This window comes from Leptodactylus fuscus, chromosome 4 (genome assembly GCF_031893055.1).
Source record: "Leptodactylus fuscus isolate aLepFus1 chromosome 4, aLepFus1.hap2, whole genome shotgun sequence".
Taxonomy (NCBI): Eukaryota; Metazoa; Chordata; class Amphibia; order Anura; family Leptodactylidae; genus Leptodactylus; species Leptodactylus fuscus.
Genome location: NC_134268.1, coordinates 52,505,684 through 52,533,624, shown reverse-complemented (window position 1 = coordinate 52,533,624; position 27,941 = coordinate 52,505,684). Strand labels below are relative to the sequence as shown.

The 27,941-nt window shown below is 42.3% G+C and overlaps 1 protein-coding gene across 1 annotated transcript; it reads right to left on the bottom strand.

Annotated features, from left to right (window-relative positions):
- On the bottom strand, nt 1-27,750 carry ARMC1 (armadillo repeat containing 1). The gene is made up of 7 exons (XM_075270467.1): nt 27,676-27,750; nt 21,144-21,342; nt 20,518-20,609; nt 10,750-10,939; nt 7,515-7,631; nt 6,782-6,856; nt 1-5,585 (listed from the first exon to the last, which is right to left on the bottom strand). Exons 2-7 carry the CDS (start codon nt 21,303-21,305, stop codon nt 5,394-5,396), a joined length of 828 nt encoding a protein of 275 aa, XP_075126568.1. The 5' UTR covers nt 21,306-21,342; nt 27,676-27,750; the 3' UTR covers nt 1-5,393.
- Between the last annotated feature and the right edge of the window lie 191 nt (nt 27,751-27,941).

Here is a 27,941-nt window from a genome sequence, read left to right as displayed (position 1 = left end):
TATTTTACACAACATATTTCAAAATGTAATGTACAGGCTGCCTCCATCATGGCGAGCGCAGCGAGAGCAAACAATGCATTTTTTGGTGACTGGAAAAGAAAGAAATCTGATTACAACGGTTATTACCACTATATAGACGATGCACAAATTATAGCTGGAATATTAAAAGGCTGATGCGCTCCTCTGCAAACAAGGGCGGCTGGATTCAGACAGCTTACAAGACACGTTCAGTCTACTGAATGATGTTACAGGTTTTTAAGAGATTCGCTGTAATGCGGCTATAACAGGAGTAATTGACGTGGATAGCTTTAGCCTTTACTCTGTGTGCATATATTTGCTTCTATAGCATATTTATATCAGGAGAAAAAAAGTTACCAACATTATGGGAATACTAGTTTGCGGTTAATTTTACAGCAGCATTAGAGTCAATAGACATTCATTCTACAAGTGCGAGGATGTTATCAGCAATGTACCATTTTGTTCCATTAAGTAAATGATGGGATTCACACAATGATCATCTGTGCGCTTTTTTTTCTATTACAATACATAATATTAGGCAGCACATCCTAAATGTCCCATAAATTTCTGGTAAAAAAGGATAATTGAAAAATCAGATTAATAACAAGATCTGTTGGGACACAGACCAATTGAGATTAGTTTATAGGGAAACATTGTCCCATAGCTACAGTCTAAAGTGACGTGTACACGATCGCATGTGTGCCGCCAGGCCAGGATTGAACGGCAGGTACGGCACATGGATATCATCTGTGTGCTGCCCATGCTTTCACGGCCACATTAATTGATAGGAGTGAGCACGGGTCGCAAAATGGACAAGAATCGGACCTATCCTGAGTTCTGCTCCTGACACCGTGGAAAACACTGAGCACATGGTTGTGTGCATGAGGCCTTAGGCGTTGTTTAAATACTACTTCATACTTGGGAACCGTAAAGGAGTGAGCAAGTATCCCGAGGATAGGCCATAAATATCTGCTCGGTGGGGGGCTGACAGGTGGAGTCTTAATACTTTGGCCTTAGTCCCTGTATAGTGAACGGACACTGGTAATGTCAGTGACAGCGCCTGGCCACTATATAAAGCATGTAGCCAACCCCTTCTTGCTCCATACTATCCATAGTACGGGTGTCAGAAGTGACCCTATACAGAAATCTGTCAGCCCCCTGCCCGCCAATCACAAACTTATGGACTATGCTAAAGATAATCCATAAACAAAAGCAATTCTGACCAACCCCTTTGACAGTTTAACAGACTAAATAGGAACTGACTGCCTGACAACCATATCTAACAACCTAATAACCAGTCTGAATGGAAAGCTACGTGGGCACCAGTCTGACAACTGAGAAGGGTTAAGGAGAAGCCATCTCAGCGGATATTATTCAGCAGATTTTCTACACACGTTTGGAACCAAAAATTGTGCCTGAATTCAAATTATTAATAATGGAAGAATTTGGAAAAATGTCTGCCTATTGTTTCTAAATAATAATAATAAAAAGAAGAAAAAAAAAATGGCGCCTCACGGTGCAGAAGGTACAGTATAGAAATGGAGGTGATGAGGTAAATGGACAAGTGCTCACCTGGAGGGGTGCAGAAAAATAGCTTTTAAGCTTCTGCTATCCCTGGGGCCAGAGAACCAACAGGTCTATGGCTATGGAAAGGGATGAAGGAAACAACAACTGGGATTCTAAGCTGGGTAGCAAGAGGCACGGAGGAAGATACTGAAGAAATAGTTTTATTTAATTCAGTCAACATTTTCAACACGAGAACAGCATCTTCATCAGGCCAAAAACCGCTGTTAGGGCCCGTTCACACGGAGTAAACGCGTGTGTATTTTGGCAAAATACACGTGTAAAATAAGACTCCCATTGACTTCAATGACATTTTACACGTGTATTTTGATTTGTTGTTTTTTTTTTTACACGTGTAAAAAAACGTCATTGAAGTCAATGGGAGTCTTATTTTTACACATGCATTTTGCCAAAATACACATGCATTTACTCCATGTGAATGGGCCCTTAGCTTCTGCTAACAAGGACAGGGAATCCTTCAATGTCCTCCGCTGTGCCTCTTGCACCCAGCTTAGTGGCGCTCAGTCACCCCAATCGCTTTTCCCCACATCCTCCTATTGTGTAGGTCATCCATTCACCTTTACATAATATGTTCACAGAAACTTCTCAGACCATCAGGAAACGTAAGGAGAATTAGAGAAAACTGCTGCTGTCTGTAGACTGTAGTAATGTGTACTCAGCAGAGCAAGGCCGCTTTCAATGTAACAAGCATGTGAGGTATGGTAAATGCTCCGTATATCATCATCACATTAATGTTCATGTTTCATCTCTAAATAATACACCAATACCACTATGGCCTCCAAAACTACAAGACATTAAACAGCAAACAGATTTCTTACCTACATGTAGCAAAAAAACAGTGGAAAATGGCAGCCGTATACACTTAATCAATACCGTCAATGTACTGTGTGGGCCTTATAACCGTTCTGTACATGGCTACTAAGTGTTTATACTGTATACAGTCTGAACTCAAATATTCTGTATTACATGAACATTACTTGTAATAGCAATGAAAGGACAATTGTAAAGCTTTCCTTAGAGCTCTGCTTTGTGCCATCAAATTGTTCTCCTTAAAAATGTACCAAATTGACAACTGGGTATCACAAGTCCCTTCCACAATGGGGAGTCCCTACAGAGACTGACATTGTGCAGTCAGTAACTACAGTAGGAACATGCTATCGACAAGGGCAATGGTAACACCCAGTTGTCCATTTTTCATTCCTTTCCAATGTTTCTGTTTTAGGGTTAACTCAAGTATTTACTGACACCAGTTATTTTTTTTTTATTATATCAAATAAGCCAAGGCCAGGTTCAGACTGCAGGGTTCGGCCAATGAAATATACACACCTGCTGGCTGTAACACTCCAGGAACCCAGACTCCCAGCATCATAGTGATCCAAGAGTTTCTACCTACCCCGAGACTAATGTCTCGTATTGTAATCTCATTTCAGTAGAGGATAGTAATCTCATAGGGAGGCAGGGACTCCTAGCTTCATAAAGGAGTCCCTGCACAGTATACAGTCTGGGAAACACGGCCAACATACAATATGTATTTCATAGACCAAACACTATCGTCTATAACCGGCCTCATATAATGTGAAGAGAACTGACCAGTCCTCTTTGCATCACCAATTGATCTTCAGTTACATATCAGAATATCATTTTGACTGGATTTTCATGTAAAGAGTAAGTATAGAAATAGGACTTTGCTTTGAACTGTTGAATGGGTTGTGCCTCAAATTAAACTTGTCCCCTATTCACAAGATGGGGAGTGTCTAATTACTGACATCGACACACAAAAGCTGTCACTCCATTCAATGCTACAGACCTGACAGACAAAGCGGTCATTTCAATAGGAACCAGACCCTGATTTTGTTCAGCTAGCGGGAAAATTAAGAGTCATGCTCGATCTTCCGTCGCATTTGTCTGATTACGCCCCGTTGACGTGAAAGGCAGAATAATTCGGCCTGGCTGGTATGGAATTTGCTGCGGAATTTGGTCAAAATTTCATCTTCCTTTGTCAGGTAGGAAAAATTCTGCTGTGTGAACATACCATTAGGCTCAATTTCCATGCAGTAGATTTGTTACAGAAACTCTGTATGAGGTCCGTTTCTGCAAAACCCAGTGAGATGAATGGGATAGTCACAGTAATTTCAGCCACAAATCTGCAGCATGGAAATTGACCCTTATCCTGGGTATCATTGGTGGTCCACAAGCAAGAACTAACCAAGCCAGATCTTCTTCGTGGTGTCCATCAAAGATTATTCTGACTATATTTTGTTCTTAGCGACTTGACCTTAGTCTTTTTTTTTTTAGAAACACCCTTAGGAGCAGCATTACCTTACAAAAACTATAACTCTCTAGTGACGTAATAACCGTATGACAAACACTCACAACCAAAGTGTGCAATTCCATTCCTGGTCCATCAGAGCAACAGAAAAAAAAAAATGTATGAAACAAATCACGGCGTTTTAATTTTACATCTAAAACATACATTTAACCCCTTCTTTTCATTACAAACAGTTGCAAATATAAAAACACCACCATCATCGACAGGGAACGAAAACGGCTGTACTTCTTACATAGGGTCTCTAAAAATGGCACCACGGTATATAGCAGGCAGCAGATCTTGCACACATTATATATATATGCATTTTTCTAGCAATAGTGGTTCTTGGTTATCATGTTAAACCATCAGTCTGACCTTGCGAGCCTGTATTATATCATTTATATTTGTGGTTAACACATTGCATATTCATGGTTTATGTCGAAATCATTAGCTCTTAAAGGGGTTTACCACAGCGAGACTTATTCCCCCCCCCTTACAAGATACGGAACAAGTGCTTGATTAGTGGCGTCTTATTGCTGGGATCCCCATCATTACAGGGTCATTAGTACCTTCTAGATGAATAGAGCAGTGGTCACACATTCATGCGACTGCCTCACCCATCCCTATGGGACTGTCCAAGTCCTAAAGAATTTAACACACATGTGCGACCACCACACCCATTTAAATGATCTGTACAGATCCCTGCGGTCAGACCCCCACTGATCAGACACTTACCCCTATCTTGTGTATAGAGGATGAAGCTTGTTCGTGGCACAATTCCCGTAACATGATCGCATCATAAATACTCAGGCAGGACTAAAAGTGAACATTGTTGTAGGTAATATTTAGATTTTATTATATTTTAGGCTTGTTGCACTCCAGATCTTTAGTACTATCGCCCGCTAATAGTTAAACCTGCACATAACTCAGATCCTCTATCATATAGAAGGCATAAACTCTTTGAGATTTGGAAAGTTTTCACTTTTTGCAAAAAAAAAAAAGAGGTTGTGTTTCTGCGGACAGTAGCACGTGTCACAGGAACCAATCCTTCCATAAAATAAGGCAAGTGAAAGAAAACGTTTCTTAAAAGGCGTTCATGCACTAATATCTAATCTGAATGAGAACTGGCGGTCCTGAGTATTGAGGTGAGGAGACGCTTCCCGCGTATAACAACATACCAGTGACCTTAAGGCTGAATATCAGAGTGTTCACTATCACAATTATTTGGCTTATAACATGACAGTGTAATAGCAAAGGGTGGACCCATTTACAAAGTGAGGCAACACGCAATAAATGAAGCAACACGATCTGTGACCGTTGTCCGCCATGCTGCTTTACGAGATCGGCTATTGTACATGTAAAACACGGCGTAGGTTGCGCGAATTGAAACTGTGTGTGTGTGTAGTATTTTATTGCAAATTGCACTTCACTGGGATGATTGAAATATTTCTTGTCTTGCAGTCTTTTAGTCCCTAAGCCCATGTCACCAGTAAAAGGATCTGGATAAAAAGTTTGCTGCCGTGCTGAGCCAACTGCTCCCACCATCTTGGTGTGCCCCAACACGAGACACCGCTTTATCCTGCTCCTTCATAGGGCTTTCATCCTCAGGTAGGTAGTCAGGTAAATCTGTGTTCTGCTCCACGTCCACAGGAGTGTCTTGAAATGGCACCAGCAACTTAAAGGAATGGTAGAGGAACATGGCATCATTATGGTAAAAAAAATCACAGAAAAGCACAAAATACTTATTAAGGGTGGGTTCACACCAGCGCTCGATGTCCGTTTTGCAGGTTTCCGCTTCCTGTCCGAGAAACTGGGCAGGAGACGGAAACCGGCAGGCAGTTTTCAAACCCATTCATTTCAAGTGTCCTGCCCGTGAGAGTCTTCTGCTTTCCACGGCGAAACCTTTTTTTTTTTCTTTTTTTTTTACTGGACACAAAGTCAGACAAACACGACTTTGTGTCCGGTTAAAAAAAAAAAAAAAAAAAAAAAAAAAAAGGTTTCGCCACAGAGAGCAGGAGATGCTCACGGGCGCTTCTGCCGACAGAGGATGGAAACCTGTGTAACGGAGATCAGGCGCTGGTGTGAACCCGCCCTAAGCCTGTTGAAGGTAGAATAATACGAAGTGGACCTGATCTGACTGCTGCAAGGCTCCTTTTCCCCACACAGACAGACCCTGCACAGATCAGGCACTGGAAGTGTGTGCAGGCCGTGTCTGTTCAAGTAATAGGAGCCGCATACAAACCTTCTGAATCACAGATATACACCGGACAGGGTGCGGCACCGCTCCTATTACATGGACAGGCACATGATTCCTGTCCACTACAGCAGCTTCCAGAACAGCTGATCTGTTTGGGGTCCGGTGTCCCACGGATCACATACTGATGACCTGTCCAGTGGATAGGAAACCCTTTTAACCTTTATGTCCTACTGTACTGCATTACATTAAAATTTATTTTTTAACCTGCAATACAAAATGGCAGCTACACAAACTTGTTGTGGGTAAGACATCCAGTTTTTTTGCAGCCATTTTTATACACAGTGCATACAGTGCTGTTATGATAACTGTGTAATAGTATTATCAGTAATAAAGAATCATACTGAGCAGGTGAGATTGTGGGAGAACTCAATGGGCAGATTTAATCAATGCACAGACACCAGTGTACTGGGCGAATGCCATTTTATGAAGCCCTTTTGCCACTTTTTTCTACATGCAGGTATACGTCAGAAAAATAGTTGGGGGTTTGTGACACCATTTTGACCAGGCATTGTGTAAACCTCCACAGCAAATTCATCAAATGCCGCCATCTGTCATCTGGAAACTGTAAGGAAATGTGTAACAAGCATAAAGCCCTCAGCGAGAACATCACCAACCTCTTCTCCAGTATCTCCCTTTACTACTTGCTGCGCTTTCATCACTTTGGTAGATGCTATTGCTGTTGCCAAAGCCTGAAATGGGTGGGGGAAAAAACAGCGAGAATAAGATAATAAGAAAATAAACATACCTATAGCCCTACTACTACAGACAGTAAGCATGCATTGTATATGTGTGTGACAGGGCGCTTATAATACACATGGGAAGAGAGATACTTCTTTATAACACAGGTGATTGCAGCTCAATCCCTTTCACCTGAATGGGACGGAGCTGCAAACAGGGAATGTGACCAATGAATGCTCAGGTCACAGCCTATGAAGAGAAAGGTGTGATCGGCAGGAGTGCTAGAAGTTGGACCCTGATGAGCTAATATTTCGAGAAATAGTCTTTAGTCTGCTAACAGCTCGTTCCCCTGTCACCATTAAATATATGAGGAAGAGAAGTAATTGCCATCAGCTGAACAAGCATTCTAAGGTGTCTGACCATCTTAAGTATTTGCACTTCATGATATAGATGCACTGGTCTAGTAGGCTGAGTGTGTACAGAACATATATTAATATGGGTATTACTAGGACATACATCCTATATACATGTATGATCTACCAAGTGTGGAACATAGAAATCCGGGGCTGATAACATGCAGCATCTTCTGACATTCAAAAGGGAATATTCAGAAGAAGAATAGTACGATAGTCCAAGTCACTCTACAATCCCTCAGTATTTAGATCTTACCTCTGCTTTCAAGTCAGACCGAATACGGACAACGCATCTTTGCACTGCCATTTGAAATGTAAAGCTAATGACGCCTTTGATTTTCAGTAGGGCATCTTCACAGAGACTCCTTCGAGACTGCGAAGACAAAACAATGGTCTTTTTAAGGTAAAGCTACAAATAATGCATAAAAAGCTCAAAAGAGTTCATAAACTCTGAACAGACTGGGAAATAAAAATGCATATAATAGGATTAACCCTATTATGTCACACAAATACAACACATCAGGAAGGTTGAATGGTGGTTACTCCTACACAAGCTTATATGTAGAGTAGATTTTCATTCAAAACTAGAGAATGGGATGGGGTTGTGTATAATGCTGTAATGGCGAATCTATGGCACGCGTGCCAGAGAGGGCAAGCAGACCTCCTTCTGCGGGCACGCGTGCGGTCGCCTGGATTGTTCAGTAATGGGGAATCCAGTACAGGATTCCCAGTTAGTGAGAGATTGCTGCTTTCAGCTGGTTGTGCAAATGTACATCCAGCTAAAAGCTGTCAGTGTAGTACGCGCGATCCGCGCGGTCTACACTGACGGCGGAGTGCGACCTCTGCCCCAGTGCAGGCGTGATGACATAAGTCAACAGGAAAAGGATGCCCGGCGGCTGTTCAGGTAAGTATATTTGTGTGTGTACTGTGTGGGAAGGGGGACTACTGTGGAACATTTCATGCTGTGTGGGGAGGGTGAACTACTGTGCAGCATTCAATACTGTGTAGGGAGGGGGCTAATGTGGGGCATTTAATACTGTGTGGGGAGGGGGCTAATGTGGAGCATTTATTACTGTGTGGGGAGGCGGCTACTGTGGAGCATTTAATACTGTGTGGGGAGTGGGGCTACTGTGGAGCATTTAATACTGTGTGGGGAGGCGGCTACTGTGGAGCATTTAATACTGTGTGGGGAGTGGGGCTACTGTGGGGCATTTAATACTGTGTGGGGAGGGCGGCTACTGTGGAGCATTTAATACTGTGGGGGGGGGGGGCTGTGCATATAATCCTTTGTGGGGGCCACTGCGGAACAGTTTGTACTGTGTGGGGGCCACTGTGGAGTAGATTGTACTGTGTGGGGTCCCCCTCACTATTTATATCACACAGTATCGGTTTTATAGCAGACATGATATTAGTACAGGCAGTAATAACATTTCACAGTCACTATAATACTGATCCTGTGCGATGTAAATAGTGAACATTAAGTGTTCAAAAGTACCAAATGCAGAGACCTTTACCTTTCGGCACAAGCTCTATAAAGCCCCAGTCACACAACTGTAATTTTTGGGTCCGCAATTGTGGATCCACAGAGTTTTAAGGTTAAAATGCCATTTTGGCACTCCGTGATAATTTATTGGGTTTTGAATTGCAGTTTGGGCACTCGTCTCAATAAGGTTCGCCATCACTGATATAATGTGTAACTTCCCAAGCCTTAGGGCAAAACCCCCTAAACTATTTGTTATGTCTCATACATATGGAGAACCTATCCTCTAAAACAGCAGTTACCCGCGGACCCCATAGACTATAATCCACACCAAACTCCTTTATGTGAACATACCAAGTAACACAATAATCCGTCACAGAACACAAGCGACATTTTGTTGCACGGTGTACAGCACCAGACAGAGGAGGAGGTTGCCGGACTGAGAACACACAACTGGTCCTATGGTCTGGCAGCCAAGCTGTTAAATCACATAATCTATGCTTGGTCGGGCAGAGAACAACCTTGACATGTGTTCTTTACTCGTGACTAAAAGGTACAATGCTTACATGTTAGAAAAAAAAAAAGAAATCGAAGTAGATAAAGTAAACTGTAAATCATAAGACATTGCTGGAAAGCCAAGACTTGTTTGCTCCATATGATAAGGAAAGCATTTCCCCTTGGTTAGGCTTTGATTGACTGAAGTGGTCATTGCTAAGCAGTTAGTGTTTAGTTCTCGGTTTATCAGACACCTTGCATGCATGCTGACGGAACGCATCAAAGCAGATGTTGCAACCCTTCAGCAAATTGTAGATCACAAGCGCTGTGCACTGCATTCACTCTACATGCTCTGAAGCCAGACAGTCTTTTCAAACAAGCAGACGGGTTTCATACTTGAAGGATGAATACTATTTCTGGCAGACACGTGCCGACTGATGTCTTATAAAACAACAGGAGGGGGTCATTTGCATTTGTGTTTTCTGCATTCTTTTATGATGCGTCTTCAACGTGGAACTAAGTGGGGCGCAGAAGAAAGTGAATACAAAGAAAAGCCAACGTTTGTACCATTGGTCTTGAAGAAAGTTTATATACAAAAAAAAAAGTCACATGGGACCAACTACTCTGTGAAAGGGAGACCTCCATTATATCAGTACTGAAGACCTTAGACAGACGTAGTAATAACAGAGCAGAAAAGAAAAAAAATCATTAGGACATCCTTCTGACTTGTCTTGGTTTTTTCCATAAACTTAAACATCCATCCAACTTGAGCTACAAGAGCAGTGCTCCCAGGGCTGAAGGCCCGCCCCCGGTGAACCAATACTCTAATTTGCATAAGAAATGAAAATTGGTTTTATATAAGTCTACAAACGTGATAAACATATGTTGTAGTAACAGAGTGATGATGGCTACATATCCTTGGGGGAGGCATTAGACTCCATTTAAAGGCTTACAGAATTAGGGTACTGTGTAAGCAGCCATTTTTCTTGTGGCCGCGGGCATGCGCAGTCGGCTCTGCCTGAGGCCTAGAAGTTTGACCCCCAACGCAGGAAGAAAACGTATGAAGAGGCCATTCCTGAAGAAGATGGAGGTGGCGCTGGAGAGTTCTCTCGCAGCATTGGGGACGCCTCCAGTGCTGCGAGAGAACTTATTTGCATACCAACGAGAACCGAGATTTCTACCAAACGCGGCGCGGAGAAGGCATCTAAAGGTAGGAGAATAGCCTTTCTTAAGGGTATTCCTACATGTTAGACACAAAATCATTTTAATGATAGGATCCCTTTAACAGGGAATATGTCATGAAGTCAGAACCCATAAAGGTAAAGTTGATGGTCTGACTAAGGTGGCCACAAACCTTCTAATGCCACCTCTCTGAATGCCAACTTGTAATTTTTGGCCTGACTATCCACGGTGCCTTATAAGCTCTATGAAGGTGCCGTGGCTGGAGTCACACAGGGTTTCTAAAGGAAGACAGGAAGGAGCACCAGCTCAATAAAGTGACCAAACGTAGGCTTACCGTGTCATCAAGACCATCAATATGTAGGACCACAGTTTTGGCACGTTTATTTGTAGCTCCGAGGAAGAATTGGGCCTTTCGCCGCCTAGAGTTCATCTCATTCATACAATCTCCATCTGCGGTGCTGGATGACTGCAGAAGATCATAGATTTCTGTAGCAAGAATCTGTGTGTCCCCTGGTGTGGTAGTCCTGTATCAAGACAAAAAGATATGCATATTACATACTGCGGATACAATCTGTGGACAATAACAATTGTGAATGTGGGCGGATGGAAAACATTGAACTTGTAGTATAGTTTGTGGCTATGTAGTAATTTATTGATTTTAATCTCTGCTTATTCTGAGCTTAGGAGTCCAGTGGGCGGTCCTACTACCTGTTTGATGTTTATATGTATGCTCATACTCTAAAAAGGATATGGCTTAGCAGGAGTGTCACGTAAGGACCATCATAGTATATATGCGGCTGTCAGGGGTCAATTCACTCAATCTTGCACTCAACCCTTAACCCACACTGCAAACTTAGCACAAATCACACCCCAACACAGTCCATGCACCCCAAATGTACACTGTCACCCCCTCTCTAACAGTCAGACATAAAACACCTAAAAAAAATGTAATGGGTTCACAGAGCATACACTAAGTACCATTACATGCAATGAGTTAATACTCAAGGGGTTCAGCTCTGATACAAGTAAACAGAGACAAGATAGATGAAAAACAAGCAAAACAGTCTTTAGAAATAAAAAGGGAGAAAAGAAAGAAGAACTTCGTAACCTTTTGTTTCCATAGAAGCATGGAGAAAAAAAAAATGGACGACGCTCAGCTTAATCGCCGACTTACAAAAATGTGCCAAAATCCAACGCATTACCAGTTTTTTTTGTTTTTGCTTTTTTTGGTGGGGGGAGGGGTGCTGGACAGTGTGGTTGTGGGCTGTTAATTATGGCTGGTTGGTAATGGTTTATATCTCCCTATTCCCCCTTTATGCTTATATCCGTGTGTGTGTGTGTATATATATATATATTATATATATATATATATATATATATATATATATATATATATATATATATATATATATATTCAAGTATAACCCGACTCGAATATAAGCCGACCCCCCTAATTTTACCACAAAAAAAAAAAAAAAAAAAAAAGGGAAAACTTATTGACTCGAGGGGGGAAATGCAGCAGCTACTGGAAAATTTCAAAAATTAAAATGGTCGGAGTTTTTGGGTGCAGCAGTTGCTGGGGAAGGGGAGGGGGTGTTTTGGTTGTCTGTCTGCCCCTTCCCTGAGCTTGAGGACTGGGTTTTTTTCCCCACTGGAATTTAGCCTGGCTGAATATAGGGGATCTGCAGTGCTCCTATTAACCCCTTCCTGACGGAACAGGAGCCCTGCAGATACCCAATATTCCGTAGACTGGGCACTGTCAGACACAGGGATACCTAATGTGTTTGTGTTTCACAGTCATTTTCTACTTTTATATGTTTTCCTGGTGAAAGGAGGGATTTAGAACATCATTATTGCAGCTGGTCACAGACAACCCCCCGAAAAAAAAGAAAAAAAGGAAAATTTCGGCTTATACTCAAGTATATATGGTATACAGGATTATGTTTTAATTGGTGCATTTATTTATTAATTATTTGCAATATTCATTCTGTACAGATGGGGTCATTTATACACTTATGAAATGTGGATTTTTGTAATGGGGATTTGCATTTTGTTGTTTTTTAGGGGGGGGGGGTGACATTTTACATCAGACACATACACAGATTGTACATATCATATTTATATAAGATATTCAGTAATGATTGCCTGTCCGTATGTACCACTGTCCTTAGTGCATTTTTTTATTGATTTTAATAGTATCTTGCTACTTTATATGTCATAGATTTTGATTATTTATTATTATAGATTTGATTTCAGAAAGATAAATTCATATTGCATTATTGTCCTGTTTGTTTGGGGAACATATATTGGTTATATTCCCAGTTTTTGTAAGGTAAAGCTTCTGGCTTGTGCTTAGTCATGCCCCCGGCCAAGGTGCCCCCTTTTCCTCCCCTTGAAAAGCTGGGAAATGAATTGCTCCATCTGCATCAGGGAAAGAGGAGTCCCCTACAGATGGCTGAGGTCACTGTCCAGTTACAACCCTCCATCCTCTCTTATACCTGACTGATTCTGATGTGGGCTAGTTGTAAAGCAAAAAACCTGGCTTATCCGGGGTAATAAAACAGGACGTCTGGTCTTGTGACTGCAGGAAGAAACTGTTTCATCCCTGACCAGTTCCAGACATTAACTATAACAACACATGCCAATGTAATATAGTGTCATAAACACTACATTCACTAATGATATATACACGAACAATAGGATTCAGTACTGATATATCCACAAGTGGAGCTCTGCTCATCACACGGAGGTAACACTTTCTCAGCTCCTTCTGCTCTTTACTTTGCTGCTTCCAGACCAGGCTGCACATTCATTGTGACCAATTCACATTCATTGTGGCCATATGATCTAAGGTGACCCCACCTCATGGGATTAATGTGATGTTCTCTTCTCTCTATGTGAAAACATACCATCTTAGACACCAGACCTTCGAGTATAATTGATACTGGATAGAGTGTGTCACACATACTCTCCACTAGGGGGACACAAACTGCTATCACTAGCTACTGCTGATGACACAGCTCCTGTCACACAGTTACAACACCAGACATCACAGCTCAGCTGGGTGATTATGACCTAAAATCAAAATCATGATTACCGTATACACTAGAGTATAAGCCGAATTTTTCAGCACAGTTTTTGTGCTGAAAAAGCCCCCTTCAGCTTATACTCGAGTCAGCAAAAAAAAAAAAAAAAAAAAAAAAAAAAAGTTACTGTGACACACATACACATTAGGTATCCCTGTGTCTGAGAGTGCCCGGTCTACTGAATATAGGGGATCTGCAGTGCTCCTGTTCCGTCGGGAAGGGGTTAATAGGAGCACTGCAGATACCCCATATTCAGCCAGGCCGAATTCCAAGTGGGGGGAAAAAAAACAGTCCTCAAGCTCAGGGAAGGGGCAGACAGACAACCAAAACACCCCCTCCCCTTTCCCATCACCCAGCAACTACTGCACCCAAAAACTCCGACCATTTTAATTATTGAAATTTTCCAGTAGCTGCTGCATTCCTCCCCCTCGGCTTATACTCAAGTCAATAAGTTTTCCCAATTTTTTGTGGTAAAATTAGGGGCCTCGGCTTATATTCGGGTTGGCTTATACTCGAGTATATACGGTAATTGAACAATTTAACTTGATTACGATTAATGAATGATTACTTTAGGACATTCCTCTTTTTATATGCCACGCTCCACATTTATATGCCATTTCATGCCTGTGAAGTTTGGTTTTGGTTATCAGCAAACCTGATTGGATATTGAAATAATCGATCTCAGAAATTTCACAACTATTAATTAAGCTTTCTTTTTATTTCAATTAATTGCCCGGCTCTCCTTGACTATATACTTATTATACCGTCACAGAAAAACCTCCTTATGACTTTGGGAGAAGAAGAGCACTAAAGAAGACCCTTAGATGTCGTACACTGTCACAATATGGCCATGTCCATGTCCAAGTAACTACAAGTTTAGGAGACTGACTGTTGGGTAAAACCATACTTAGGCCTGGTTCACATCTGCGTTCGTAAAAGCAAACACATTAAAAAGTGGTGAAAAACGAAGCACATGGACCCTATAGACTATAATGGGGTCCATGTGTTTTCTGCACGGTGCCCTGACAAGTCACGATGAGAGAAAAGTAGTGTTTGAAGTACTTTTGTCTCCGCATGACTCATGTGGACACTGCGCGGAAAACACACGGACCCCAATATAGTCTATGGAGTCTGTGTGCTTACACTGCTCACCACTTTTTAATGTGTTCAGTATTCCATTTGGGGGGGGTCCCCAAACAGAATACCGAACGCAGATGTGATCCAGGCCTAATAAAAAAGAAAAAAAAAGGAAATAAACCCTACCAGTGAAAGTCATGAGTAGCGATGGAGAATGTTCTTTGGTGAGACGTTCACCCCTTTAAGGGACAGCTGATAATTCGTCTTGTACTACATTAAGGCTCCTAATCACCCTAAGTGAACGCTAATTTACAAGAACAGATTACAGCAGTGGATTTCCTTCAGCCTGTTAAAAAGGCAGACGATCCGGCCAAGGCTCACTCTAGTTTTTTTTTTTTCACGGGCAGATAGTTATTTAACATGTCGATTATCTGAAGCTATAGAAGGGAAGAAAAAAAAAGTTAATTAAAAAACTTTATCCTTTGGAAGATAAAAGAAAGCTGTTACCGGAGGGAACGTCCTTCTTTACCGACCATAAAATCCAATTATTCAATAACAGTTGAGGCTGCTAGCTTTAATGTAGTTCATATGGACACATTAAAATGTGTGAAGCATGCATAAATACCAGCATTGACAAACTACTCCGCTCTTTATTATGCTCAGCATCGCATGCACTCAGTGTTATTTCTGCATGGAACTGTGGAAGGTGTCACTTCTGCTCTTCGGAAAAGTCAAGTAAATATGTCTTTAAGCTTGACTTGAAGTCAGACTTGACATTCTAGGTTTCTGCTGACAAAGAGTTCCCAAGTTGACATAACATAAATGTCTTTAAAGTTTAGTTTCCTTGTGGAAACCAGATTAGCCCTTCACTGCCGGGGGGCCTGGAAAAAAAAAAGAGGAGTGCAGTCAAGCAAACGATCGGGGCCGAAGGGGTTAACGCACAAAAACGTCTTGCTGCGGGACAGAAGCGACGACGAGACATTGTTCGGATACGCTCTCCAAGTATAAATTAGTAGCGGCAGGTTTTATTAAAACTAGTCGTAATTGGGAGGTAAATCATCAGATGGAGACGGGATATTTAACCTGGGAAAAGCAATCGCTCGTCTCCTCCTTAACCTTTACGCTGTCTTTACGGTCGGAGCGCGCCTCGTGACATTTTTTGAATGTCAAAGGATTTGAATTTGTCACCAGAATTTCCTGCGCTGTCACGTCGCTCACCCTAAAGTAGAACGGACCGACGCTTATCCAGACGTATCAATCAATTATATCTTCTAGGTCTACATTTTATTTATCGGGACCCAAATCCAAAACCACTTTCATTTACCACTTAGGTTCAATTTATGTCAAAATAAAGGATGAGGTTTATTATAGCCTCAAGGAGGCAGACACCCTCTATATTAAAGGGACTGGACACTTTACACCAGAGCTAAGCTCTCCGACATTCGCGTCCAATGGGGGACCCAGACGACAATGCTGGACCGCTCCAACCGTGGTTACATGTGGAGACCCTATTCATTTTAATGGGGTCCGCCATTTCAAAACAGTACAGAAAAAAAGTCCACTGTGTGGGATCTTATTCATCACTATGCTTCGGGCAGAAATGAGCAATACAACATTAATAAGGAGCTGAGCATAGGCTGGTGTCCTGTATATCCCTCAACGCCTGCGCCAGATCAATTTGTACACGTGCTTTGGTTCAAGACCACATGTGTTGTCTAACACAGCACACGCACCCCTGAACTGGACCACAGCGCGTGCGCAAATCGATCTGGCGCAGGCATTGTGGGATATATAAGACAATAAGCCTATAATTAGCTCCTTTTCACGTTATAATGCCCATACCTGACACGTAGCAATGTTGGTACCGTACTTCCAAAACTATGGCCACAACAGTTTTATGCTACGCCCTGGGACCAGGTATTATATTCATTGGGTTTGTTTATGACTTGACACTGACACTCCCATAGGGGAAGTGCTAAGAAAACTTGTTGATTATAAGTATGTATGTATGTATGTATGAATGTATGTGTGTATATATATATATATATATATATATATATATATATATATATTTACATAGGAAGAATATGCAAATCTGACTTCCATGATGTAATTAGGACGTCAGTGCCTCAAGTATGCACACCAATAGAGGGCACTGACTGAGAATGTGCAAGTCTATCTTCCATGAGTAATTAGAAAGACAGAATCTCAGTCAAACAAACCTATAGAGGGCGCTCCCTTTAATATCATGCCGACCTTCTCAGAGGCCTTTGTTTGCAATGATGTTGGGATTGTACCAGATACAGTCTCTCAGCCAAGGACAGCTGTTTCGATGTACTTGCATCTCATCAGCTTTGCGCAGAGAGGACTGATCTGGCAGAGGTGAGAGGCTTAGACAGGGTTGAGGGGATATCGTCATAAGGAGAGAACCATACACATTATTTATATATATATATATATATATATATATATATATATATATATATACATATACATACACACACATACGCACTCTTGTGTGTATACATGGGTTAATCTTCTGATTTGCTCATCACTTGAAAACTGGGCGATATCCCCAAAACACATCATGCGTATTTTTGTGACTTTGATAAACTTGCTTAATATTGGACTAATTAGAGAGCGAAGATTTCCATTTTTTACATCGAGTGTATTCATATCCACTCAATCCCCACTGCATCCACTGACATCCGGGAGCTGCTCCATCCAATGTGAGAGGCCGTCTGGTCAACTCCCGTTTCGAATAGCACACACCCATAGGAATGAATGGAAGCGGCAGGCACGCAGACTTTGCCGGCGGCTGGCCGCTTAACCCCCTGCGTCCATTCATTCATTCCTATGGGTGCGTGCTATTCGAAACGGGAGTTTCGAATAGTACTCGCTCATCTCTAGGACTCATTACAATTGGCAACCAAAACCTATATCTATATAATCAATACAATATTACACTATGTGCCGCTCGGGGCTTCTCTTTTTGTCTGCAAGTGATACAGTTTACAGCAGCAAGGATAAAACTTGCATGTAAGATATCACACCCCGGTGCAGGGTTACCAGCGATTTCATGATTTTGGTTAAAATCAGAATTATGATTTATTTTTTTTTTTAAATTGAAAATTAACTACACATCCCTACTTGACCCCTCTGGGCTGTTTCCCTTATAGACAAAGTTTCCATAACATAGCTGCAGCTGGAGGAGCATATGACTATATAGGTCACTCAGCCTCCTCCATTGCACCTGCACACCTTTCCTGAGCACAGTGTGTTACTACGTGGGAAGCTAAGTGATGTCACATGGTTCTTCAGTTGCTATCGTGATATGGACCAGAGCATCAACTACACAAACCAGAGGGGTCCTCTGTAAGAACGGCCATACACATTAATACCTGCCAAACCTAACTGTTTGGGAAGGACTAGACGACTAATGTATAAGGGGTTCTTTCCGACTCTTACACAATGGCAAATGAGGTTGTTGACTTTTAACATACCCGATTCTTATATTGTCAGGAGAGAAATGCCACTAATAGAGGAGTTGTACAGCAGCTTTCCCTGTGAACATGTATATGGGAACTGGAAGGAGTAGGGGTCGGCTGACTAAATACAAAACCAATGGTCATTAAAATTAGTCTGAAGGAGAAACATCCCCCACATCACCAGGAGGGACGTAACCCCAACATTTCCATAAATAGTTGCCACCACGTACGATATACCAACACCACACCTGTATCTGATACACCCAATAAACCACTCTCTATCACACTGGCATAGAAGAGTTAGGTGTAAGGGTTGGTTCACACTACTCTTATTAATGTCTGTCATTAATGGTAGTGGAGTGATTGATGCAGATGAGCCCATTCATGTGCATTCACCCACATGTAAAAAAAAATGACTTAAGTTTTTTTCAGGCATGTTTTTACGGAGCATACTTTGCAATAACCTGTAAACAAGTATTATTATCTGCACTGGATTGACATCCCGGCATCCTGGGATGTGTCACGTGACTTGCACACATACCTAAAACCAGACAGATCTACAACAATTAACAAAATTGATAACTAGACACATGGATATACGCAAAATTCATAACACCCCCCCCCCCCATATTTCTGTCCTACAATAAACATAGCATGTATTGTGTGAATGGAGACCAGTCAACAAACTCCAAGATGATTTAGGGCTATCTCCCTTTCTCTTCCTCATTATTCTGTGCCGGGCTGTAAGATAACTGGCTAGAGGAGGAGCCATCCTTGCACACCTCAGCAAAGATGGAGCAGATCGGCAGAGAATTAATCCTTTTGTTTCCTGCAGGACTTCTACAGGAACACGCAGAAAATGCTGCAGACGGCGGGGGACTAAACTATCCCCTGTTTACATGTATTGTTGGATTTTCGAGGTTGGGTGCTCCTTTAATTTAGGGTACATCCACATGTTTTAGCCAAGATTCTGGGAAAGCAGCAAAAGTAGATCTTGGTGGCATATGAGTCGTATGGTCATATCTCTGGAAGCACAGGCAGATCTGCATGCTCATCTTTCATATGACACAAGAACCACTACCCTAAGTTGTAAAATGCCCGAGATAGAACTATTTAAAACGACAACCCCTTCAGCCTCAGTTTCTCTGCATTATACAGGAGCCCACACACCCAAACTCCAGTGAGAAGCAGGGAGAGGATTTCTGCTGATAACAGAGAGACCAGTTAAAAAACACAGAAAGGACCAGAACACTATTTCAGTGCAGGATTTCACAGTAGAGAGTCCGAATCCTTTAATAAATTATATTCAATATTTAGTAATGTCACAGATCCTGGCAGAAGATTAAACGTCAATAGTTTCTGTACACTAATTCCATGGTATTATATCCATTGTAGCAAGGTTAAATAATAAAGGTTATTCAATAATTAACACAAGCCACTCATTATTGCATAGGGCTTGGCATGAGTATAAAGGACACCATTAGGAGAAGTCTCCCCACCAGAACCACCACAAGTCAGCATAAAAATGTATATAGGCCTGGACCCAAGGATTGCATATCTGTCAACCAAACATAAATGATAAAGACAAAGCTACAAAAACGTTACCCATAAAGCTTCATTTTTAGTTCATCTGACGATGACAGTTTAGCTGGGTCACTCTGGTGCTTTCTAATAAACTCCATGAATGTTTTTATGTGCTTTGGATTTCTTCCAGCCACTTCCCCACACAGGTCAGTAGTGTCACGACTGACTGCTATTCCACCTTAGTCTCAGTCACTGACCTCTGTCGCTTTTTTAGATTCATTTTAGACTTCTCTGTGGCATAACTCTGCGCCATTTTGCTCTGACACAATTTTGGGGAACAGCAGTGCCAGAGAGGCATGATACAAACCTCCCCTATATTTGCTATCTACTGTGTGCAGAATCTCCAGTGTATTCAATAAGATGCACCTTCACAGGCAGGCTAAAGTTGCATCTCATCGGAATACACTGAACTATCTGCCTAGAATAGAGTCATCCTGTAAATCCTTTGGCTATGTGGAAATGTCCAAGATGGGAATGACCCTTTAAGAAATTCTCTAGTAAATAAACAACGTTAAGTGCCAGTAACCAGCAGAAATGCAAATGGACAAAAGTCCTATAAACATCTCTGCATCACAACAAGATCTTCATGCATACAACTGTATTACCGCTAAGTTTTTCACAGAAATGTAATATGGCTACCACCATGGTATACAGAACCATAGTCAGGCACAAAGACTACCTATGTGCTTAGGCACTTAATGGCGATTGTGTACATACAAAAGTAAAAAAGAAACTAATAATAAAGTCTTTGCCCTTTATATCACTGTTGTTAAATGCCGCTCTACATCAAGTCTAGGAAACACGTCTGAGCGCTGTACTATGTGCACCTCACTACACATTACATCATATACAGGATAGGTTACTTACTTCTGAAAGACGTTTTGCAAGCTCAGCATCATTCCTAATTCGCTCCTCATCTTTTCTCTGTTGGCGCGACATTCTGCTAAATAGCGAAGAGCCTGCATTGAAAAAATAAAAGCACTGGTCAATGAGGTGGTACAGAAAAATAAAACAACCCTGGACGTAATTTATAATATTATATTAGCTTATGTATTACTCACCACCACCAAGGTGGTGGTGGGCATTCAGGGCAAGGCATGCAGTGGATTGGGCAATCCATTACTGATAAGGGCAAAGACGACCCAGTATTAGTATACTGCTAACAGATATCTGGGTATAATACACACCCAAGTTTGTATGTTCTCCCCGTGTTTGCGTGGATATCCTCCCATTCTACAAAAAAAAGACATACTGATAGGAAAAAAAAACAAAAACAAAAAAATAATGTACATTGTGATCCCTATATGGGGCTCACAATCTACATTTAAAAAAAAAAAAAAAAAAAAAAAAAAAGGAAACAACCCTGAGAATGAAGAGTTGCGAGTCCTGAAGAGTTTACAGCCAAAAGGAAGCTCAATACCATTACGCCAGAATTCACATTGCAAACAACTGAAAGCTACCTAATAGAAACCACACACAATTTTTGCACTGACCAGTAAAGCGGAGTAAACAACTTGAGGATTGGGATGGTCAAGAAACAGAATGAGGCCCGGCAGGCAGCCTTGATCTTGTACAATGGCTCGGCGGTTCAAAGGATCTGAAGCCAAATCTCGCAGTTGATTGACAACCGCTAGTGCGTCAGGCTCCACGCTCATTTTCTGAAGATGTCTTTATGCCATACGCACAGAATACCTAAAAAAGAAAAAAACAAAACAAATGAAGAGCCTGTACACAACAGCCAAGTACTTCACCATTGCTAATGGAAATTTTACATGAAGATGGTCCAAAGAAGATCCAAAACTAGAGTCTGATCATAAGGCCCCTGGCACAGGACTGTCTGCGGACCGCTAGTCGTGACTGAACGTGATTCAATCAATGAGGGCCATGGAAGCATGGCTACAAAACCAGACAGGCATACGACCTGTCCTGAGTTTTGCATCTGGACACAGTCATGTGTATGGGCGGACAGAAATGAATGGGTCACATATGAATGATTGCCCGGGAAAAGCCTGGACAAGACACTTACCTAGCACACAGTCATGTGAATGACCCCCTACATAGAAAGATTTCAGAGCATTGGGGCCCCACTATGACATGTCCAATCCCTACTGGATCCATAGTCATAGCCAGGACTAAGGATAGGGTAGGGATTGTAAACACATCAGAGGTTTAGATACTTTGTTTTTTCGTGCTCACCTGCCTGTTCCACTAGGGAATCCATCCTTTACCCCCAACAGTCCAAGGAGTCTCTGTTTACATGGAGAAGGAACAAGACAAGCGAGTAATGTTTATTTTTTTTTTCCTATTTAGGATCTTTGCAGTTTGTTTAAAGGGGTATTCCCATAACTCTTGGTCTGCAGCCTGAAGGCTCTGTACTCTCTTCACTTCCTGGATTTCTCGCACATTGGTGGGCGGGGTTTCACTTGCTCTGCTATCTGCTATGATCCACAGTATGACGCTGATGTGGAAACTGATGTAGCAGAGCTGGCTTTGAGTGCGCTTGCATTACATACAGAGGTAACGGACTCCTTATCTCAGCCCAATTCAATTAAACCAGCTGATAAGTGGAAAAGCTGAAGATAGACAGCACAGTAATCCCAGAGTTCTCACCTCCCCCTCCCCTATATGAGGAGCTACGTTGCTTGTCAGCCCCTCCCTCACCCCCTGAGAGCAGGCAGCTACAACGGGCAGATAATCCCAAGGGCCAGTGTCAACAATGAAGTGAATAAATTAAGATAGCGGCCAAACAAAGCAGTTTAGCTGAAGCAGTGTATTTAGGAAAAGTATTATATCCACATAAACTAGCAGTATAGATAGGATCCTTGTGATGGGACAACCCCTTTAAAATGTTTTTCTTAACCTGAACAACCAATTTACTAATAATTTATACTTAGGACCTTCAGGTTTTGACCCTAGGGGTCTGACCACAGCATAGCCACTGGTCAGCAAGGCCAAAGCAGACCATAGATATACAGTATATCAGATATATTAGAGTAGGGCGATTATGACCTAGATCACAATCCCAATTAACTGAACATTTTACCTTCATTACCATGAATTAATGATTATGTTAGGACATGCCCCTTTTAAGCGTCCTCTCTTTGTATTTGACAGTGTCCAGTTAGTGACATATCTTTCAGCCAATGGCAGTGTGAGAAGAGATAATGTGGATGCAAAATAATTGAACGATTAATTTTAATTTTGGTTATTTTACGATCATTTGCTGTGGCCCTACAAGACAATTGCCATACACACGAAACATCTGCCACGGACGGGGGGAGGTCTGGTTTGCAGAAGTTTATCCCTTACATCTACTTAAATAAAAACGCATGTCTGGCCGATCCAAGGAACTGTTTCTGTGGCGTAGTACGGCGAGGCAGCATTCAGCCACCAGCTATTCTATGTGTATGGGCAGCATAGTACGTATCCATCATAAAGCTCTGCCCTTTGCTTCTGATATAATGGATTTAGCAGTAACAAAAGGCCCCATACAGCCAGACTAAACTCATGCGCTCTGTAATCTTACTATTACAGAGAAACAAATGTTACAAACCCCTTCCCAAAAAGTCCGCCTGCAGCTCAAAAGCTAAGTATATAAAACTGGTTATAAATGTGCCCACAAACTGTAAGTGGTAAAAGACTGGGAAAAAAAACCTTAAACTGTATCTGTATTCTTTCATAGGATGAACAGTTTCGGGTAGGTCCTCACTGAAATCTGGTGCAATGGATAAGAACATCTCTCTCCACACGATGCACAAAAAAATAACAAAAAACCCTGCAATGCAAATGTTAGAAAGCTGCAGCACGATGTCCGTTTATGTTGTAGGTTTTCATCCTTTGCAATGTATAACATAAAATCTGCGGCATGGGTCCAGCTATTATGTTTTGACATTTGATGCAAAAAACATGATTTTTTTGCCACCAGATAAACCCTGAGTCAGCTAATTTTCCATCTCCAATTCCTCTTCTATTTGGCCCATGCGGCTTCCTGTGGCTTTCCTCTGCTCAGGAGAATGGGGCTGACCAGTGGCCACTGCTGCAAAATCTCTGCCAAGATGGAGCAGGACACTTATCTTTTCAGAGTTCCTCCCTCCAAGTGAAAACAATGAGAAGCAGATTGAGGGCGGAATTTGAAGTTCCCCACGTGAGCATAGCCAAATTTCTATGGAGACTGTGTACCCACAAACAGCATCCAGCTCTATACTTCAGACAGATAGATAAGACCCTTCACTTTTGGGACAGGAGATCATTCACACCCCCAAGAAAAATAGTTCCACTTGTCATACATGGAAGGTGGAGTGCATGGCATTGTAACAGCATTGGTGCACATTCTAAATAAAATACAGACTATACTTCTAATCTAATCATTCCCTTTAATCTTGTTAATCATCTAATTACCAGGAAGAGCTGCAGGATCTAAAGCTGTCCATATACTTCTAAAGAACTGAAAACTTGTACAGTATTTCCATCAGCTACTACTTCTGAACTCCCCATACATATGTATGCTTTGGCTTGACCAAGCATGCATGTGTCTTCAGTGGGTAAAGGGTAATAAGTGGCAGTAAGAACAAAAGACTGGGCATTCCAAAATTCAGCATGCCTGATCCTTCTCGACACCCACAGGTGACTCTGCTCACCCCCATACACATAAACTAGTTAAAGGGGTTGTCCAGTTTCAGCAAATAAATAGCAGTTTGTATAATGAAAAGTTGTACAATTTTCCAATGTACTTTCTGTATCAATTCCTCACGGCTTTCTAGATCTCTGCTTGCTGTCATTCTGCTTATTGACAGTGAATAAAATTCAATCTCTGGTCATGTGATGGACACAGGTACACGGCTCGGTACAAGAGAGCTGTGGCCAGCCATGTACCTGTGTGTCCATCATATGACCGTGGATTGTGCATCACATGACCATAGATGGTTTTGTATCCACTGCACTTAAACAATGAATCAGAAAGATCTATGAAACCAGGAGGAAGTGATACAGGAAGAATATTAAAAACTAGAACTCTTCCTTAAGAGCCATGAGACAGCAGGGACCCCTAGTATCATGTGATGCCAGAAGCCTAGGCTCAGGTTCAGGGTTCAATCTAGGAAATCTCTTAGAGCCCGAACCCACCCTATAAAGACAAGTGCTGCACAGCAGGGTACTCCAACCCTGTATTCTTCGCTCCGCTGTCAGTCCCATCTACAGAAAAGTTATTTAAGGATGCACAGCTGGGCGTTCTGCATCTATCCCTACTAGAACATACCTGTACATCCTCGAATAGATAAGCAGATGCACAGGATCATGCAGCTGCAAAAGCAGGGAGCTGGCTGTTGTAATCCCAGAGACGGTAGGGATGATTTATGACAGTGTCTACCTACCGAATCGCTGTATACACGGCACTCAATAAGTCCTGTGTACGCAGTTATAAACGCTGCCATGATGCGGCTCCCCTACACTACCTGGTAAAATTCAAGTAAACTCAAATAACACAACTAACAAACCCACATCACAGGTTCAAGCATCACCTACGGCAACACGACAGTGGGGGAAATTTATTAATAACTCCATGTCAGATTTCTGGTGTAGAGGGATGATATTGCTATATACGTGTGACAGAGACCCTATTCATGTAAAGGTGGGCTGCGAAGTGCAGTGAACGGGGTGGGGACGCCTTGGCCCGAAATATTCATTATAACTCACACCAGTTTTCTAGCGTGAGTTATAATGGAAATCTAAAATGTTGTAGACCTCCAGGCCACATGTACGGGAAGAAAAGAAAAGGGTCAGTTCCTGAAGTTGTTAAACATTATATATTTGGCTGTAGCAAAATCTCATAAAAGTAAAAATCTAATTCTAACCATAATGTACAAACAAGACTTGCTAAACTTCATGTTGTCAGTGGGGTAAATGAACAAAAAGTCAACTGGAAATTTGACTACTGTAAAGAGCTTATCCCGTAAAGAACAACTGAAGTCACGCCATGACGTGAATGTATCTTGTATGTGAAATGTAACATTGATGGGATACAATCTGTACCTCTAGGGATAAAGCTACATTTACATTATCGAGCTGCAAAGTGAATGCGATACAAGTTTTTAGATACATGATGATTGTGTGCGCTCCGAAACTATGATCCTTCGTATATCATTGGCCATACAGTAACACAGTGTTTTATTGTGGCCCTTTTTAATGGTACAATCTCACAACGAGGACTTTGGACCAGAAACATTTGAGCATCATGTTGAAAGACAAAAGGACTTGATAAACTACATTACAACATTTTATTACAACCCTATTAAAGAGGACCTTTCATCAGATTGGGCACAGGCAGTTCTATAGACTGCTGGAAAGCTGACAGTGCGCTGAATTCAGCGCACTGTCGGCTTTCCCAATCTGTTCCCCCGGGTAAAGAGCCATCGGTCCCAGTACCGTAGCACTTTACAGTCAGAAGGGTGTTGGTGACAGTCTGTCAGGAACGTCCTTCTCCACAGAAGCGCCTATCGCGCTGTACAGTGTGATCGGGGAGGAACGCCCCCTCCCCTCCTGATAATACTCGTCTATGGACAAGCACTGTGAGCAGAGGGAGGGGACGTTCCTCCCCGCTCACACTGTACAGCACGATGGTACAACCCATATAAATCCCTATACTGTCTATGCTCAGAAGTCCAGTGCTCAATCCTAATAGATGACTGACAGCTATCTTTGTACCTACCTGCGGCCTGATGGAGCTTTATACTTAGATATTTCCCATAGATGCTCAGCCTCCTACTCCATCAAGACAGAAAAAAAATCAGACACCCGTTCTCAAGATTGGTGGGGTCCTGAGCAGTCAGACCCTCACCAATCACAAGCTTATCCTGTATCCTGAACTTCTAAAGGATTTGTCTAATCTAATGTTTAATAGTGCTGGCAATAAAAATTTTTAATCATATTTCCTTTGGCCTCAGTTTCCAGCGGCGACAGCTCCGGTCTTCTGGCTGACATCACCAGATCCAATTACAGGCCTCAATGGTGACCTCTTCACAAACAGCTTGTGACTACTGTGACACAACATTTGTGAAGAGATGGCTGCTGAGGCCTGCGATTGGCTGCCATCAATGTAAATGGAGGACAGTGGAGTCATTTTTTTTTATTTATTTTTTACGTTCATGACCCTCTCAGCAGCAGTATTAAAGGGGCAGTCAATAGAGTTTTAAAATACTTGCCAAGTCCTGGGGATTGTGGCCAGGTCAGGTCCTCTGGGTCATGTGATCTGATGTAGCATTCAGCCCCCAGACCACTCTGCCCCATTCCTTTGTTGGTACAAGTATTAATAACCTGCGCTATGGTGTTCGGCTGACTATAGTAATGCCAGCCACGTAGCACAGGTAACAAATCAGGTGCAAGATTGGGAGTGGAGGGGGCAGAGTGACCCACGAAACCGAACACTACATCAGATCACGTGACCCGGTGGTCGTGACTGGTTGATCACCAAACAGGTAAATTATTACTCTTGGGACAACCCCTTTAAGTGTGAATTAGTCCTTATAACCTGAAGCTCAGCAGTGACAGGTGAATGTATATGGGATCTGCAGCGGGTCACAGTCATAACATTCATCAATGTGCCGCCTATATTGGTCCATGACTACAACACCTTCTGTCATATGATGTACATTGCATCATGGTTTTCCTCTTGAACTTCAATAGTCATAAAAATACTAGCTAGTGCCATCTGCACGGTGTGAATGAGCCCTGAGCCAGAGGGGATCAGTATGTGTTATGTGAACTGCAGCATACTAGGAGGTAATAACCGCTGGCTGCCACCCTCATGTATACACCACCCTTACAAAGCCCATCGGGCACAGCAGTGACCCAGTGACCCTGCCCAGGTGGCCATTCCTGCAGAGCTACATGTCATGGAATGTGTTTATATGACGTCAGCACCCACACGGCCGCAGACAGCCCGGTAACGGGACACACGTGACCCTGAACTCTCTGCGCGTCCATTATATAACCTTCCCACACACACCGGTACCAGACACCGTAAACACTCACCGATTACAGGTCCGGGCCTCTCCAGCCGCGGCCTGGGTCCACCTCCCGCAAAGCGGATCTGTAATTGGCTACTGACAAGCCCCTGTCCAGTGGTCCAATCACCTGCCTCGTTCTAAACGTGCGCTGTGATTGGTTAGCAAATAGACAGCTCTGTCCCTAGCCGCCATGTTTAGTGTGGGCGGCTGATTCAGAGGAAAGATAAAGTCATCCCAGAGATGGCAGGAGATGAGTGACAGATGGCTGGATGTGCAGATAGTTTGGGACAT